General features: G+C 43.5%; 1 protein-coding gene across 2 annotated transcripts in view; it reads left to right on the top strand.

Moving 5' to 3' along the window:
• Positions 1-16,802: 16,802 nt before the first annotated feature.
• CDK13 (cyclin dependent kinase 13) overlaps positions 16,803-19,506 on the top strand; it is an 88,510-nt gene continuing 85,806 nt past the window's right edge. For both annotated transcript variants that reach the window (XM_080917564.1, XM_080917563.1), the window contains exon 1: positions 16,803-18,143. In XM_080917564.1, the coding sequence (XP_080773690.1) occupies positions 16,930-18,143 (1,214 nt within the window). In that variant the 5' untranslated portion in view covers positions 16,803-16,929. The remainder of the gene's footprint in view (positions 18,144-19,506) is intronic.

The following is a 19,506-nucleotide window of genomic DNA, read 5'->3' as shown; positions in this document are numbered from 1 at the left end:
TGTGGTTGGAACCATGCATCCCTTAATGTGTATTCTTTGGTTGGTGGTTTAGTTCGTGGGAGCTCTGGGGTGTCTGGTTGGTTGATATTTTGAAGGGGGTTGATTGCAAACCCCTTCATTTCTTTCAGTCCTTTCTAGTAACTGCTATTACAAACTATTTTTAGACAATAAAGCAACACAAATTGAGGACCAGATAGCAAACTCATAGTTATGTTAGATTCTGATTTAATTATAAGAAGGTGTTTTCAATATTATTCAATTAGAAATAGCTAAGAGTAGTCAAGATTTAACAGTATATATCTGCTCCTGACAGCAACCCCCCTCGTGGTTCAAAGAAAAAACTGAGCATCAGTGGAGTTGCTCGAGTTGTAGCAAGATAGCCACTGGGCAAGAATTGCCTCAATTAATCTAAATACAAAAACACTGTCCAGGAAAAGGCCATACTATGTGGAATAGTCAACTGATAGCTCTGCCAACACAGGCTTTACAAAGGTCTGTCAGATGATCCTGGGCCAGAGGACTGAAGACTGTTGCTTCAATGTTATAAGAAATAAGGGGGCTGTCCAGGTAGTCAGCTGTCTATATAATTTTCAAGTTTGAGGAACTGTGTTTGGTGCTTCCTATATACCAAGATATTTAAGTCATTCTCAGATTTTTGACAGGGTGGAAGACTAGTTATAGTCTCATAATCAGACTCAAGTTGTTTAACATTGAAGTAGAGATTATAAAGTGGAAGACATGGTTTTCCAATACTGCCACAGGCTAAAATCTAACCATATTCCAGGGACAGAGTCATAACTCGTTCAGTTAGGAATGATGGTAGATTACTTTTTCTAGTTGACAAATATGATAGACTGGATGCCATTTTTTAAATCATATTATGTGATTTACATGACAGTTATGGTTTTGTTCAATTTATGTCTGGCAGAAGATGCCTAGGTTCTGTTCCCTAATTGGTTCTTGATCTATCAGTAAAGACGCCATGGGCCAATTTCTGGTCATAAGGAATAGGCGGAACTTCCAAGTCTCCACAGGTAAGCTAGCAGACACGTGGGAGAAGAAAGAGAGTTCCCCATGATTTGGAGGGAAAAAAAGATGACTAGCCACTGAGATCTCTGGAGAAGCAGCCTATGGGAGGATAGAGTGTTGAGCTGGGAATAAAGGTAACTGAGCAATTAAAGTTGTGCACAGATTTAGGGTGCTGAGCTAGGAGTATTGGACAGGGCATGCTAGCTGAGGTAGATTGAAGGTGCCCAGCAATTGTGCCAATGAGGAAAATTGAAATTGAGCCCCGCCCCCCATGTGTGTGTTTTATCTGTGGACCCAATATTCTCTGGGGTGGGGTTTAGTGGTAGTATGGTTTGTTCCCAGGGTTAAGGTGGGGTAGCAAAGCTACATGCAACAAACTTTGTAGCCTCCTGCTGAGATACATACTTGTCTCTGCTCTTCACACTAGCTGGGAAATAGAATCACCCTTGATGTCTATCAACCAGTGATAGGACAATGAAATGGACATGTGTGGACTGTATTCAGCTGTAAAGAAAAGTGACATTATGTCTATAGGTAAATGGGTGAAAGTGAGAAAAATATACTAAGTGAGGTAACTGAGCCATTAAAAAAAACAAAAACAAAACAAAACAAAACAAAACAAAACAAAAAAAAAACAAATAGCACACACTCTGTCTCATATAAGGATCCTTGCTTCAAAATCTTTAATTCTATGTTCAACTTAGAGCCCTTGTGCTGTCCTGAGACCTAGAAAGAGGCTATTGAGGGCATTTGAGGTAAAAGTATATAGTAGCGTGTAAGTAACTTAAAATCAGAAAGGGGGACCCCAAGGCTATACATGTTTAAATAGAATGGGGATATCGGGAAACTGAGGCTGCAGGAGGAAGCTTCAACCAAATGAATGAGGAATGAAAAGATTATCAATAAACCTACAATCTTTTAACCAAATTATAAATAAATAAGTCAAGGAAATACCTGCATGGATGGGAGAAAGTTTCTCCTTTAATCTATAGGCGATTAAATGACAGCATCAGTGCCAGCTGTGAGAAAACTTTATGAACTGCCAGTTGCAGAGGCCCTAAAGGATCATATAACAACAAGAAGTCTTGCCGTTGTTTTTGCTTGCTGTAGCTTGACACAAACGCACAATCCCCAGGGAAGAGGAAACCTCACTTGAAAGTTTACCTCCATCAGACTGGCCTGCAAACATGTCTGCATGGCATTTTTTAAATTACTAAGTGATGTACAAGAACCCGGCCTGGTGCGGATGGTGTCATCTTTTGTTTTAAAGATGGTATAAATATATAATGCTCTATTAAGTACTAAAGGGATACCCATATTCTGTCTAATGTGGGCTTCATGGGAATTTTGGGTTAAAATCCTGGTTTGAGAAACTGCCTGCTTCTTATTGACAGGTGTTAATAGAAATGTGATTTAATTGTCTTTATAGTTAGAAGGAGAGACTGCAGACTTTGAGAAATTCTGCCCACAATTCACAGCTAGTACAGGGAAAAAAAATAGAAGTCTGTACACCAGGAAGAGTGAATATAGACATATATTATAGAAGTTATTAGTGAGTAAAAAGTTTAAAGCTCCAGGTAGAGAGCTGAACAGTTATATATTGAAGTCTGCAGGATAACTCATGTTCTTTGTACATGGGCTCCATAGGAACTTTGGGTTGATTTCCTGACATGACAGATTAGAGAGGCCTGAGAAACAGGCTGGTTGGACTGTGGGTAGAGTTTGAGGCTGGCCCTCTGTTGAGAGAGAGATTAACCAGAGGCCACTGAGATGAATTAATGTTAGTTCTGTATGGCCTGCCGGTGCTGGAACTAACACCAGGGAGCATCGTGGCGCAGTGACACAATGAAACCAGTCACCATCGTTTTTAATATTTACCGCAACAAACCTGCCTGTTTTTCTTTTAATTCTGCTTGAATTGGCTTCTGTTGTCTGCAGAGAAACTATTAGGTTGTAAGACGTTATGTGGGTGCTAGGAACCAAATTCCAGTTCTCTGGAAAGAGGACGTGCTCCTGACAGATGGGACATTTCTCCATCTCTCTGGTGATAGATTTTTAAATATATCACAACATGGTCCATGAAAGAAAAGCACTGAATTGCACTTTGTGAAAATTTAAAACTTCTGCTCTGCAAAAGGCACTGAAAAATGAGAGTGGGAAAACTATTTATAAAACACATGCCTGATAAAGATTTTTACATCCAAGGTACACAAAACCTTAAAATCCATACAACAAAAGCATACTGCCTGGCACAGTGGTACATGCCGGTAGTCTCCGCTACTCTGGTGGCTGAGCCACAGCGTCATTTACACCCAGGAGTTCAAGACTAGCCTAAGCAACACAAGGTGAAAATATCCAGTTTAGAGTTATCTGCCAAGCCTGAGGACTGAGTTAAGGCTCTGGATCCCACACAGCCAGAAGGAAAGAACCAACTCTGCCCACCTACCTCCGTGTGTGTGTGTGTGTGTGTGTGTGTGTGTGTGTGTGTATCCCACTGCAAAGAAATATGTGGGGAAAACAGATTCGGATTCAGCTTTCAAAATGGCAACCTGTTTAAGAGCTGTTTTGAGGGCAAAGATTTGAAAACATTTTTTAAACACCAAAGAGGACACCTAGGTGACAAGCTAGTGAAAGGATCCTGTGGACATTTGTCGTGAGGGAACTTTAAACAGAAATCATAAGATAGTACTCCACATTGGGTCAAATTACTAACATTTAAAATTATTACTGACAGTGCAGACAGGAGCCTCTTGTTGCTGGTTGGAGTAAAAGATGGTGCGGTTTATTGGAAGGCAGTTTGGATGAATCCTTTAAGTTGCCAAAGAGCCTAATAGTTTCATGACACGATGCAGGGGTTGTGCTCCTGCTTATATATCTGAATTGAAAATTATGTGCACGCAGAAACTTATACACAAATAATTATAGCAATGAGTCATAATTTTCCCAAACTGAAAGCAAACAAGATGCCCTTTATCTAAGCTGGCACGTTCCCAAAAGGAACTTACTCAGATGTGAAAAGGAAACCCATAAGGCACGGATGGTAGTGGAGGACTGTGATCCCAGCTACTGAAAAGGTATGTCAGGAAGATCATGAAAAAGATACCGTGTCTCAAAATAAGAGAAAAATAAAAAACGTTTTAGATAGAGTTCAGTTGCAGAGTTGTTGCCTGTATGTGTGAGGCCCTGAGTTAAATTCTCAATTATTCCTCCAAAACACACACACACACACACACACAAACACACACACACACACACACACACACTGAAGTAAATTCTTCATAAAGTCACATGGATGAACTTCATATGTCTATTGCTAAGTGAAAAAGACTGAGTACCGTCTAATCACAATCATGATATATTCTGTTATTTGGTTAAAAAAAAACAGAAATTGACTGGAATTTGGGCGTGAAAAAGAGCTGAAAACTATGTGTTTGGGGTGTTTGTGGGGTTTTTTTTAAATGTGGAAACTATACTATGTGATACTGTAACATGCAAACAACTCAAGTGTCCAGTCATGGGCCAATGGATAAACAAATGCAGTTTATTTATACCATGAAACACTACTCAGCAAACATCAAAACCCCCAACGATACAAGGAACACATAGTGATTCTCTCAACATGATGCCCCAAGTAGCTGCTACAACCACAGTCTCCAGCCATGGCTGCCTACAAGCTGCTGGCTCTTTGGTGTGGTGAGAGTACCTGAAAGCTGTGGAGTGCTTCTTCAGTAGCGGCCAATAGGAGATGAAGACCTGACACAGGAACACAGGTGTTGTAAGATGCTGGTACCAATTTGATGTTTCACCTCTGCGCAGCCGAGAGCAATGCTGACCTTCTGGACAGTGCTGGATGCTGTTGAGCAGACGTGGCTGCCATTGGGAAGGACCCGGTGTGTCAGTGAGCAGCATGATGGTGGTCTGACGGGACTTGATAAAGCAGAAACTGCTGCTGAGCTTGGAGAAGCACAGGTAAAGATCTGGAGGTGCTTCTGCGATGTCTTACCACCTCCTGTGAATTCCAAGCATCCCTTCCATAGCACCAGGAACTACTGAGAACATTATCGCCAGAGCATGGCCCTTCTGGAATGAAAAAAATTGCTCAAAGAAGTAGAAAGGGTCCCTGATTATGGCCCATGGGAACAATTTCTTTGACGTCACCGTACAGGTGGAGAGAGTTTCCATAAAGACTATCTAAAGCTGCCAACGGTATTGCTACTGTGCATGGATTGGACAAGAAGTTTGAGTCCATCGAGCCCAGTAGCTCCTGGGGATGAACATGTCGCATAAAGCCGAGGATGCTATGATGTCCAGGACAAAGCCAAAGATAAAATGAAAGTAACAGAGCAGGCCTCCACTTCAAGGAACAACTCTTCCTTCCCGGTTAGGCTTCCTACGCTTTTCCCTAGTACCCGTCAGTACCTGTCACATAGACAGAACATGCGGGAGCTTAAGCAGTAGCTGCTCACAGGGACATCCCGTTACCATTTTCTCTTTGTAGCATGTAGTTTCTACTACCTGGTTCTAAGGTCCATGTTCCCAGCTGGACACACTCATGCACCTGACCAGGAAGAACCCCAGATCGGTGAATGAAATACACACACACACACACACACACACACACACACACACACACACACACTAGCTTATTTTTAATATGCCTTTAGCTCAGTGGTCTGGCTCTTCTAAACCTCCCTTGGCTAGCACGCCCCTTTGTTCACTCCCAGCTCAAGAACTCTAAATCTTCCCTCAGCTTAGTCCCATTTAAGAACACACCAAACTACTCTGATCCAGTGGCTATAATATAATTTGCCAACCTAGATAAGTCAAAAGATCTTGTACAATTCCATCCGTCGTAAAAACATCCATAACAACCTTATTTATGAAGAGATGCACTGAGAAAAACATACACATCACACCTGTCTCCATCTTTGTTCCTCCCAGAATCTCCCCCTCCTGCCTCCTCTTCCCCTTCCCAGACCTTTCCCCGCCTACCTCTTTACTCACCAATCATGTACCGCCTTAACATAAACTACATATATCTTGAGATTTCTAGTTGCAGTTGTAATAGTCTGATGTATAGTCAACAGAAAACAAGCCATTATCATATCAAAATTAGATAAGCCCTTTGGCCTCAGAATGGGCTAGAGTTTCTCACACCCCATCTCCAGAAATGGGTAGTTAAAAATGCTTAAATACATACAAGTAATATACAATAAAACCAACAGACAGAAAAACCAGCATTATGCTGAGCAAAAGAAAGTAATACCATACTCTCCAGATTCAATTCCTAAGAAACTCTGAAGCATGAAAATTTTTCTGTAGCTGTCTTGGATCACTGATCGCAGACAGAGGGGAGAAAACTTTATGAATGAGATTTCTTTGCTTTATCATTATAACATGTGTCATTTTCACCGTATCATATGTAAATTGTGCATAAATTGTTTTTTATGCAACAAACCTCCCTTGAAGAAACTAAGTCATGTTTGTGCTGGAAGCTCCCGTGTAGGAATGGAGAACCCTTCTGTGCTGCTCCTGACCCTTTGCAGCTCTCCAGATTCCCTGACAGCTCTGTGGAAGGAGTTCTGCAGCCACACACAGTGTCTCTTCACAGCTCCTGCTAAGTCCGTGTTTTGAAAACTTAATCTCCAAGGTGATGATGATATTAGGATGTTGGGCATCTGTGGATGATCAAGTCATGACAATGATTCGGACGAGAGCGTGTTCTAATGACTCTGAAAAGAGAGCCTTGTACTTTCCACACACGAGGCTATGCTGGACGTTGTTTCCAGAATCATAAGACATCCAGGTCTGTTGTGACTCATCCATCTAAGATGAGGCCCTTTATCACAACCGCAGGGACGAGCTAAGACGCCTGCCCACCCTGACCTTCACCTCTGCTTAATTCCCCAGCAGTCATGTGTCTGCTGCTACTCGGAATGTGAATGAACCCGAACTCTTCCCTAGATCGTCTTAAACCAGTCTATCCATTTTTTCTTCATAGCACTATTACATCCAAGTCCAGAACCTCCAGAGTTCTACTTGTCACTTAGTTGCTAGGATCTTATGTCTTGATGCACATCTGTTAATTTAGTGACAGCTGAAGAGCAGTGTACCATATACCTACTGCCACATGACAAATGCCACAAAACTGGGTGTGGGGGCAGGTTGGAGCAACAATAAGAGGATGAAGGCCATTGGGAACTGGTTTAGGATGGTTACGTTCTAAGTGTCTGTGTCCATTTATGTCCTCACTTCCAGCAAGCTTTTCACCTGTCACTTTTGGAAAAAAAAATACCAATCAAAATTAGTATGATAGATATTATCATGAAGTAGCCGGAAAAACTTTTGGTAATTTGAAATCACATTTGTGCATGCTTCTTTTTTTAACTAACAATTAAATTGTATTAAATAGCACTTTTATTTTGCTAGAAAATTTAAGCAGTAAGCATTTGTTCCTGCTGACCTCTTCTCCCCACAGCCCCTTCTCGGGTTCGTACCTTGCACTAGTGTGCTCCACTTGTGAACACTGAGGCTTTGATATTGATACATATACATTGTTATTAATCAAAACCCATAATTAACATTAAGATTCAGTGCTTACTTATATCATGCATTCTATGGGTTTTGATAGACACATGAGGACATGGACCCACATTGCGGCCACACAGGACAAGTTACATCCTTAAACCAACCCTCTCTCCACTTACCACAGCTAGCCTTTCTCCTCCCTCTCTGATGCCTAGCAACCACAGATCTTTTATTGTCACCATGGTTTCACATGGGCCAGAATGTTATATAGCTGGAATCTTACAGTTTGGACCATTTTCAAATAGGCTTATTTCACCGAGCAATGTATCTTCTCCTGGCTTAATATATTCCTTTAGTTCTGAATAAATTTCCATTGAATGTGTGTATGATGAGATGTTTTTACTGTTTACTTATTGAACGCCTTAGATGGTTTCAGATTTGGTCACTTATAAACAAAATCATTTAAACATCAATGTTTGGCTTTGACTTTTGTTTGCTTGTTTATTTTTGTTGGCTAGGAATTCAATCCAGAGCCTAGTTTGAACTAGGTAAGACCTCCCACCACTGAGCTGGGCCATATCCTACCATGTGCAAGTTTTTATGTGAATACATGCTTTTTTATTTCTGCTCCTGAAAGGTTTACACTGTTGGACTTTTCTGTGTTTGTGTGCTCCCCCCCCAGTATGGTTCATCTTTTTTCTTCTTCCATCTCTTAGAAAAAAAAAAAAACTTTGATCTTGGTTTTTGCTGGTCTGGATATTCACTGCATCACCAGTAAATATTAATTGCAACAACATTCTGTCAAAATTGATAATTTTTTACAATTAGTGTTATTTTTTTTAAAGTCTCTTAAATTTCTAGGACCAAGCTCATATATGTACCACAGCTGAGACTAGAGCAGAAAAAAGCACAGCGAAGTGTCCTGAGCTCTTCTTATTTGACGGTTTAAATGTGAGCCCTGTAATTTTTCTCTTTATTGTTAACTGATCACTTTCTTAAGTAAAACTTCTGATGTAAGCATGTCTCCATTGCTGCATACTCTGGGGACAGCAGAATAAAAGTTATGGTTCCTTAAGGGCACATCTACAAATGCCACACATGATTCATGTCTGTTACACCATTCCGGAGGCCCTACATATACACACGGCAACAGAGCAGGCTGCTCTGCAGGAAAACACACACTTTGCTTTGGTTCTAGACAGCTGAGATGGACAGATGTCCTTTAATAGCTCGAAACGCTGTCTGAACACCCCCCCCCGCCCCTTTTGGTTCGAGAGAATCTCCACTGCTTGGGTGAGACGTACATCTTCTGTCCCTCTCTGGAAGCTCCAAGGACCAACTTCTGGTGTGTTTCAGCTTGGACATTCTGTGTGTGGACACATGATCTGTGGCCAGCCAATAATCACTTTTCTAGAACTTTCTCTATGAAATGACACAAAGACAATTTTTGTTTTTGTTTTTGAGGTAGGGTTCTTTGTATAGCACTGGTTGTCCTGGAACTTGTTCTGTAGACCAGGCTGGTCTCAAACTCACAGAAATCTGCTTACCGCTACCTTCTGAGTGCTCAGATTAAAGGCCTGTGCCACCCACTGCTCAGCCAAAGACTTAATCTCTAATTCACATATCAGTGAGGAACAGTCTCCAAAAGACATTAGCGCTGTCCTATAGCAAAGGTGGTTATGTCTTATGTGATAGTTCGAATATTCATGGACCATGAGAATGTTCATGGCACTGTTAGGAGGAATAGGCCAATTGAAATAGGTGTGGCCTTGTTGGATGGAGGGTGTCTGAAGTGGAAACTCCAGGGTTCTTTGGAGAGTTGTTTGGATGGTGTTTTGCTGAGGCAAACACGGGAAGGAACATTTTTGTTAAAGTGGACATAGGTGTGAAAAGCTAAGGCAGACTCATGAAGAAATGTTTCACTGTAGCAGATACAGGAGAGAGGATGTTCTGCTAAAGCAAGCACGTGAGAAGACACATGACAAAGAGTTCTTAGCTAACAGCACACGTGTATTGGTCCTCCTTAGATTGCTTAGCTGAGCTACATTTGTTGGGGCATCATAGAGGGAAATTATTTGGGAGTAGGTGATGCAAAACTAAGGTTGCATGAAAAAAAAAAGTTACGGAAATCCACTGCTTTGTAAACTTTAACAGACAATTTTTTAAAAGGAGGTTTAATGGAGGTGTCTTGCATGGATGGACAATGATTCTTCCAGAAGACATGAATTATTAGATGAAAATCTCAGTATAAGTTATAGTATACCTCCCTAAAATTTAGTGGTTGAAAGTTTGCAGAGGCTGGGAATGGTGGTTGTGCTGGCTAATCAACTTGACACAAAGCAAGGTTTCTGAAAGGAGGGGACCTCAGTTAGACAAGATCCCATGTAAGGCATTTTCTCAATTATTGATCAGTGGGGGAGGACCAAGTTCATTGTGGGTGAGGCCATTCCTGGGCTAGGGTCCTGGGCTCTATAAGAAAGCATGCTGAGCAAGCCATGACGAGCAAGCCAACAAGTTTTTAAAAGTTTGTGTAGGATGGGACTCAAAGTCTATCCTCTTGCATGTAGATGTCTAGTTGTGTAAGTACAATTTATTAAAAAGGCAAGTCTTCTCCAGTGAAGTCTTCACACCCTTCCTGAAAATTAACTAACGGAAACAAGAGATTGAACTCATTTTTAAATGTCAATCCTAATATTTCTTTCTATTGTAATGTTTTGTAAGTGAAACAAGATTTGTACTGCTAGTTAAAAAACTCAATATAGATTATTTCCTGTGACCTCCATTACTAGTACTTTATTTTATGATATCAATGATGTCAGCAACTTATCAAGTGCCCCATATTCCCTACTTATGAGAAATTTTTAATAAAACATAGGTATATTGTTATATTGATTCTTTACTCAAAAATATTCATAAATATAATTATTTAAAATATTTTTCTGTAGTTGAAATTCCAAATATTCCTAAAAATTTTTCTCATAATAGGGCTTCTTCTTATGAAATTCAAGATCAAGAAAGTATTTACTCTACTAAAATGTTTTATGACATTTTTAAATGTATGGATTTATCTCTATACTTAATACATATCTAGTGCAGTATAATAGCAAAACATGAACAGATTTTTTTGTAGCGTATGCATTCTGCTTTTGGCTAATAAATTTGCCAGAATAATTACAAAAATCATTTCAGAAAAACCACAAAACTAATTTTACTATTGGTATCATCTCTGAAGAATTGGTAATAGCTGTTTATAGCATCATATGTAAATTATTCTGAGCCTATATTTAAAATGAACTTGGAGAACTATTATATCATTAATATATTGTAATACATAATATAGAATATAATAATATTACATATAGTTCATTATAATATAATTAACATATTAATTAAAATACCATATAATTAATTAATGGTATTCATTCTGGGATCAGGGACCATGACAAAATATTTAGCAATTTCATTTGGTTTTAGCAACATTAAGAAAAAAAAATGCTTAAACAAATTGACAGTTTTATACTTGTTTGGGTTTGTCTTTGTAGACCAGGGTTGGATTGGTAAATCCACATGGTTGAATAAGCCTCACCCTTCTGTGTTTTTTTCCCCCCCAAGTATCCTTAGCCTATACTCCTTTGAAATCCTATGGTAGCTGGATTTGAGTCTTAGAAGGTAAGGGTGAAGGGAGAAAGGTTCAGGTCAGCTGAGTCCACTGTCTTAGCTTCCTTTCTTTTCACTGTGATAAAATATTTGACAAAAGCATCCTAAGGGAAGGGTGCATTTCTGGCTCCTAGTTCAAGAGTACAGTCCATGGTGGTAGAGAAGTCAAGCTGCAGTAGCTTGAAACAGCTATTCATGTCTCACCCACCATGAGACTGTGGAAACTGCATGCACCCATGCACTTTTCTGTGTGTACTCACTGCCCATTTTCTCTGGGCCAGGATTCCAGTCAAGCGAATGGTCCCACGCAGTTAACCTAATCCAATACGACTTCATATATGCACTGAGATCCCCCAGTGGATCCTTACATTTCCCTGTACCAATGGAACAAGTGCATCCTCATCAACGTTACTCATCAGTGTTAGCAGCCACCGGAACAACACTTCACACGGTGTAGTATACATTTGCTATTGTGCCACAGAGATCCCAGCAAATGAGTTTCGGGCGGAAGTGCTGAGGAGCATGAGGGTATGTTGCTTTACTGAAAACATACATTTATATGGAATGGCAATGGGTCAGGTAGCGTTAGCAGCCTTCTGAATGCTGAGATTAGAGTTGTTTTCCACTATACCCAGCTACAGTTCAGTGGATTAGATGAATCCAGAATATTTTAGATCTTTGTCACATGTGGTCTATAAAAACGTTTTAAAAGAACAGTGATGTTGCCCCTTTGTAATTAATTTTTTGGTATTAGAGGTGTCATGTCCACCTTATTAAAGATGCATCTTGTGTGTGAGTTCATGAAAAATTTAAAACTATTGTTTCAGGGACATTTTTCTTAAAGGAAATTCTTGGTCATGTTGGTAAATGTTAGTAGATTTTACTTTTCACTTAAAAGTATGCATAATGAAATATCCCACTAGGGCATAATGCTCAGCTTTTCAAAGATAGTTCCTTGTGTTTTCTGCTTCGATAAGCCCTTTCTACTGTAAGTTGCTTTTGTCAGTGCTTGCTTACTTGTTTTCTTTCTTTTGAGGCAGGGTCTCCTTATGTAGACTTAGCTGGTACACACAACAAACAAACTAAAACGCAATGGAAAAATGTAAAAACTAAACAATAAAAAGTTAAATAAAGCTACTGGTTTCCTCGTGGGCGTCAGCTCTTGTGACCTTGTTTAATTCTAACTACTCCCCAAAGGCCCTGCCTTTGAATACGGTTAACACAGGATTTGGGAATGGAGTTTCTAGAACACAGAGTTTTGGAGGAAACACGTAAGCTATAGTAGCACCATACTTCTCTATTTTAATTCCGGAATATATTACTACCACTGGGCTCCGTGTAAGGTTCAGAGGCAGTAATGTAGAAGACAGCTTGCATTCTTGAAAGCACGCTCTTCAAGTTTCTGTCTGTCCTACTCTTATTTGTAAACCATTGGTAATTGTTACAGGAAGAGTGACAGGATAATTTATATTAAGGAAGGAAAACTCATGACTAAAAGGGTGTTTGTTCAATTAACTTGAACAAATATCGTAAACCAGGACCATCCCTGAAAAACCCTGGGACATGGCTGTCTCACTTGCAGGTGCTGCTGTATTGAATGAGACAAACTTAGCACAGAATGTGATGTATGGTGAACGTTCAGTAAATACCAGTTGGTCTTTGTTTATTCAAAGTTCACTTTCTTTAAATAGAAACTTGCTGGTGTGTGTGTGTGTGTGTGTGTGATGGAGAATAAGAAGTAGTGAGAGTTGTTTTTCAAGACTAAAGCTATAAACCAACCAGTTTCTTGGAAATGCATTTAATAGGATTCCAGCTCCAGAGTAATGGAGATTATCTTTAAATTTGATGTGTCTATGAGTATCTGCTGCCTGCATATAAAGAGATTTTTAAGTTGCCACTTGGAACTGCATTTCTTGCAGTCTGCTGTTAGTATGCTTTTCATGTGATTACATGTCTTTATTGCCTCGTGGCTTTTAAAATGTTTTTCTTCATCTGACAGATCATTATCACACCACATAAGCTGTTCTTCATAGTTTGGGGATGGAGGGAGAAATATTTGTGTGTATTTCAGAGAATCGATATTAACAAATACTGTAAAAATTTCTATTTACAGGATCATGGAACGAGTGTGTGGCATATTTGTGAACTGTGCACCATTTACACCCTTAAAGGCAATGAGCAAGTTTTTATATCTGTAATTTCACATAGCCTTTGACCCAAGGTCCTTTATAATCTTAAAACTGGTGAAAACTGCAAAGGACATTTTAAACATGTTACCTGCTGGTATTTTCTTGCTGGATTAGAAACAAAACTTGAGAGAATTAAAAACAAACAAAAAGCCCAACTGGTGTTTGTCTGTAGCCCCAGGATTTACAGGGCAAAACCGGGAAGTTTTAGGCCAGTTTGGATGTTAAGTAAATAACTAAATGAAGAAAGAAAATGAGGATAAAAAAATCATCTATTTAGCTTTTTTTTTTTTTTTTTTTTTGCTGGGCATATACCTTTAATCTCTGAACCTGAGAGGTAGAAACAGGTAGATCTCTGTGAGGACAGCTTGGTCTACAAGGACAGCCAAAGCTACATAGACAATGCCTCAAAAAAAAAAAAAAGTAACTTTTATAAAACATTTAAAGATTCGTTGTTTTATATTCTGCCACATCATCTGCCCTCACCCCCCCCCCCCACACCAAGACAAGGCCTCACGTGTCTTAGGCTGGTCTGTAATTTGTGATGTAGCCAAGGCTGACCTTGACCTTCTGATTTCCCGTCTTTATTTCCTAGGTGCAGGGTTTAGGCTTGCAAACCTCTTTACTGACCATTCTTAATGTAATTGAAATTTGATTTTTAAAAATATTTTTATCTTTTATATATGTGTCCTCAGGTAGGAAGAGAGCATTGGATTCCTTGTAACTATAGATGGTTGTGAGCTACCATGTGGGTTCTGGCGGCTGAACCAGGTCTTCTGAAACAAAAATGAATGCTCTAACTGTGGGATTCTATCTCCAATGTCAAGCTGCCTTCTTATGCAACCTTTTAATATTTTGTTTAGATAAACTATGTAAATCAGATATATTACTGGAAGGGGTGAATATTTTAATAGACTTTCTAGACTAACTGTGGATAATCCTCAACACTTCACTAAAATTGTACAGTTTCCTACCTACCTATCATGCATGTCCACTATCATGTTGTATTTTATGTGGCTGGTGTTTAAACCCAGGGCTTTTGCATAGCAGGCAAGCTTTCTAACAACTGAGACCCCTCCCTCCATCCCCAAACTATGAAGAACAGCTTATGTGGTATGATAATGATCTGTCAGATGAAAAAAAAAATTCTAAAAGTCACGAGGCAATAAAGACATGTAATCACATGAAAAGCACACTAACAGCGAACTGCAAGAAATGCAGTTCCAAGTGGCAACTTAAAAATCTCTTTATATGCAGGTAGCAAATACTTATAGAAACATCAAATTTAAAGATAATTTCCATTACTCTGGAGCTGGAATCCTGAACTTAAAATGTTCCAGTTACACATTTTGCAAAGACAGAATTATTGAGGAAATGTGGGTGGCAGAATCTCATTAAAATATTTTCTGAAGTTTTCTACTTGTAGCCTGGACTAGTTACTATCCATTTACTATGGACCAAATTCTCTTTGTAGGGGCAAGAACAGATGACATTCTCAAGTGGAGTAGTTTATGGTAGAGGGACTGACTATTAGACAAACGTCGTTTTGCCTCTTCTGTTCTATTCCAGGCTTGTTTGTCTTTTTTTTTTCTTGGCGAGGTGGGATGGGGTGGAGAGAATTATGTAGAGCTCAGATAAGCCAGAACTCACCATCATCCTTGCCCTGCTTCAGCCTCCATTGTATTGGGAATAAACATACACCATTGCAGCAGGCAGGATGATGGGGCAGGTTGATCTTACTTTTCTGAAAAGCCCCCAAGTAGTCTTTAGTAAGCTACAGAAGTGCAAGTTAAACAATACTGTCAAGAAGAAATCTGCTTTAGGCAACATACTTCTGAAATTTAGTTTCCCAATATCTTTGCTTTGCCCCCTGCTGTGAAGAGGCCACTGGGTGATCCACTTAGGCCTGTCATTTCAGAAGTAGCTATTCAAACATATCTTCCAGCAAATATCCTTTGTAATCTTCGAAGTCTGAGCTACCGTCAGCTTGTGATACGATGATGCTGAGGTCAACTCGATTGCTAAGTATTTAAGAACTACAAACCAGCTGATGATCTGAACTAATAAATTTGCTAAGGGGTAATTAATTACACGTACCCACTGAGCAATCTGTTTAGCCTCTTTTCAGTATTAATGACCAATAAGCCAGTTAGATTTTAATCTAATTACCCTGAAGGCCTAGCCTCTAACTGAAGGGAAATCTTAAGGCAAGAGGTGCAACGCGAGGGCATTATGTAGCTGATAGCACCTAGGTTTAGATATAATTATAGGTGAAAGTACCAAGAGGGCAGCCTCCATTACTACACGATGATTTTAAGGTTCCTGGGATTTTAAGTACTTCTTGATATTTGACCTATTCTCCAGATTAGCCTTAGTCTTTTTAAAAGGGAATTTCAGTGTTGCGGAAGCTCGAAGCGATGAACAGCAAGTATATTTTTAGGTTACGATGGGTCCTTGAACTTGAGGGTTCCTGAATCTACGTCATCTTCACCCTCGGCGGGGAGTCTCGTCTCCTCTCAAAGACGTTCCAATCCCAAGGATGGGGTAAGGATAGTCTTCAAGGTTTGCCCGGATCCTGCCGTGACCTTTCACTGGAGGAAAGCAGCAAGCGCCATAACTGGCGCCACAGGGAGCGCCTCCAGCGACAGCATAGCGCAGCCCACGCCTCCTCTCCTTTCTTTAACCCCGCTCCTCCGTCCCACCTCTGCCGGAAGCGGAGCGGCTCCTGGCGTCACTTCCGGTGACGGCCGGGGTCCTGTCGGGAGCGAGCACGCAGCACCGCCCTCGAGGGTGCCACCAGTCTCCGTCTGCGTTCCCGAACGTGACGAGCGTGCGCGCCGCCGGCCTAGCTTTGGGTTTAGGGGAAAGGCTTGAGGAACGCGGCGAGTGGGTGGTGCGCGGTGAGGGCTCCGCCAGCCAGTCGCGTCGCCCTCCCGCAGGGAGAACGCGGAGTGGAGGGAGGGGCGAGCGGCGCGCGCGGAGCCCGCGTGGAGGGGCGGAGGACAGCGAGCCGCGCCCCCGCTCCGGAAGCTGCGCGCAGTGCCCTCGGGGCGCAAGGCCCAGGCCCGTCCGAGCGCCGCGGGGTGTCGCCGCCGCCGCCACCAGACGACGTGGACGCGCAGCGGCTGACGACGGAGGCGTGCTGTGGTCGCGCCCACTGCCCTCCCGCGAGCTCGCCCCCGACGTCAGGACGATGGAGTGAAGCCCGGCCCGCGGTGGCACTTCCGCGTTGCGCCGCCGGAGCCCGAGGCCGCCGCCGCCGCCGCCGCCGCCGCCGCCCGGCGCGGCCGGCTTTCTGCCGAGGACAGGATTCTCCCGCGCCAGGCCCTGAGGCCGCTGCGCACACACCGCGACTGGAAACGGGGACGCGCGTCCCGACCCGGATTATCGTGGCGCGACTCCCGGCCGGCCCTGCTGCTCGCTACCCCTCCGCCGCGGCTGCCGTCCCCCTTCCCGGCGGGGGACATGGCCAGGGTCTGACCCCGGAGGAGGCCGCACCCGCGCCGCACTCTGCGGCGGGCTCTAGGCGATGCCGAGCAGCTCGGACACGGCGCTGGGGGGAGGCGGGGGCCTGAGCTGGGCCGAGAAGAAGTTGGAGGAGCGCCGCAAGCGGAGGCGATTCCTGTCCCCTCAGCAGCCGCCGCTGCTGTTGCCGCTCCTGCAGCCGCAGCTCCTGCAACCGCCGCCGCCCCCGCCGCCTCTGCTCTTCCTGGCTGCCCCCGGCGCGGCCGCCGCCGCAGCCGCCGCCGCCGCGGCCTCCTCCTCCTGCTTCAGCCCGGGCCCTCCTCTGGAGGTCAAGCGGCTGGCGAGAGGCAAGAGGCGCCCCGGAGGGCGGCAGAAGCGGCGCCGCGGGCCCCGCGCCGGGCAGGAGGCGGAGAAGCGCCGGGTCTTCTCGCTGCCCCAGCCGCAGCAGGACGGCGGTGGCGGTGCCAGTAGCGGCGGGGGTGTGACCCCGCTGGTGGAATACGAGGATGTGAGCTCCCAGTCCGAGCAGGGGCTGCTGCTGGGGGGCGCCAGCGCGGCAACGGCGGCGACGGCTGCCGGGGGAACGGGGGGCAACGGCGGGAGTCCGGCCTCCTCCTCCGGCACGCAGCGGCGCGCGGAGGGGTCGGAGCGCAGGCCGCGCCGGGACCGCCGCAGCAGCAGCGGCCGCAGCAAGGAGCGCCACCGCGAGCACCGGCGGCGGGACGGGACGCGCAGCGGCAGCGAGGCCTCAAAGGCCCGCAGCCGCCACGGACACAGCGGCGAGGAGCGGGCCGAGGCTGCCAAGAGCGGCAGCAGCAGCAGCAGCGGCGGCCGCCGCAAGAGCGCTTCGGCTACGTCCAGCAGCAGTAGCAGCCGCAAGGATCGGGACCTCAAGGCCCATCGCAGCCGGACTAAGTCGTCCAAGGAACCGCCCTCGGCCTACAAGGAGCCGCCCAAGGCCTACCGGGAGGACAAGAGCGAACCGAAGGCCTACAGGCGGCGGCAGCGGTCCCTGAGCCCGCTGGGAGGCCGGGACGAAAGCCCGGTGTCCCACAGGGCCTCGCAGAGCCTCCGGAGCCGCAAGTCCCCCAGCCCGGCGGGAGGTGGCAGCAGTCCCTATTCACGGCGGCTGCCGCGCTCCCCGAGCCCCTACAGCCGGCGCCGCTCGCCCAGCTATAGCCGCCACAGTTCCTACGAGCGGGGCGGCGACGTGTCCCCCAGCCCGTACAGCAGCAGCAGCTGGCGGCGCTCGCGCAGTCCCTACAGCCCAGTTCTCAGGTGAGTCCAGCCCCTCTACCCCTAGGAGGCAGGGAAAGTGGCCTGAGGCTCGCTCTGTCCACTTCCCAGACCAGAGCTCTGGACCAGCGAGCCGGGAGTGGGGAGGAGTGCTGTGCGCACCTGTGGGGTGGGAGGGACCAAGCCACCAGCTGTAGCAGGGACGATTTCTAAGAGTTCAAAGTTTTTAACTTGTTGCTTTTAGTTCTTAGTAGGTTTGTGCAAAATACTCTGCTCTTCCAGCATTGCTAGTTTGGCTTAATTTGTCTTTTAATATCTGTTTATGGAGAAGGTTACTTTGTTGGTGCTTTATTAATGGACTGCAATTCAGGGACTTATATTTTATAGAGCATTCAGTATCAGGTGATGTCAGAGTTAGTTAAGGATTGCAGATATTTCATTAATACGGGGATGGGAAAAGCAGCTTTTGTTACGTTTAATACTCGAAATGCATGTAAGTAGACGTTGACAGAAATAGAGATTGAAGATAAAAGTTATATATATGAGAGAGATTCTTGTGTTGGGTAGTTTATCTGATCTTTCAAAATTATGGTTTTAAAAAGGAGGGGGGAAATGACAGTTATATTCAGTACCTAGTTAGTTGCCAATAATCTAAGTGGATATAGTGGTACAGTGTAACCGAGCACACGGCCTAGTACATTCTCAGACCACTGTAAAACTGTAAAGGTAGGTCTTTTAAAATAATAATAATGAACATGTTCAAACATTTTTGCAGGGATAATATAATCTGAAATTGGAGTAAGGTTTTATATCGCTGTTAAGCCAGTGTTATACAATAATCTCAAAAATGTGTATATCGATACATATCTATTATGTACAGTGAATTAAAAGAGATTTTTGAGTACTTTGTAGGTCTTGTAGCTTCTTGTATTACTTAACATATCTGGGCCTTTGAGGCGTTATGGTTTAGGGTTTGGTAAACTAGCCCTAGGATTGACTAGGTTGTTTCATAACTTTATATAGCCATTTAAATGTGTAATGGCAATTTTAACAATGAGTGTTTTTAGATTTGGTAAGGGTTAGCAAGGTTTCTTCTTGTTCCACATCGGTGGTGTACTGCATAGTACAGTTTATGTGATTAGGACTATGTTAGCAAATCTCTAAAAGCACATATTATATGTCATTGATGACTTAGGCAAGCCAGTGTAGCAGTGAAGTTACTGTCCTCATAGAGTGTATCTGTGTTTCCAAAGGGTTCAATTTTGGAAGAAGCTTTTCAGAAATATTGGTCAGCATTTCTGACAGCTGGCCGTGTGGTTCACGCCCAAATGTATTGTTTGGGTGGTCTATGTTGACTGGAGTGCAGACTCTGTTTGCCCAGGTTTCTTTCTTGAAAGGTTTGTTA

The sequence above is a fragment of the Micromys minutus genome (genome assembly GCF_963924665.1).
Source record: "Micromys minutus genome assembly, chromosome: 6".
NCBI lineage: Eukaryota > Metazoa > Chordata > Mammalia > Rodentia > Muridae > Micromys > Micromys minutus.
Note: the sequence above shows the minus strand (reverse complement) of the source record. Positions and strands in the feature narration are given on the sequence as shown.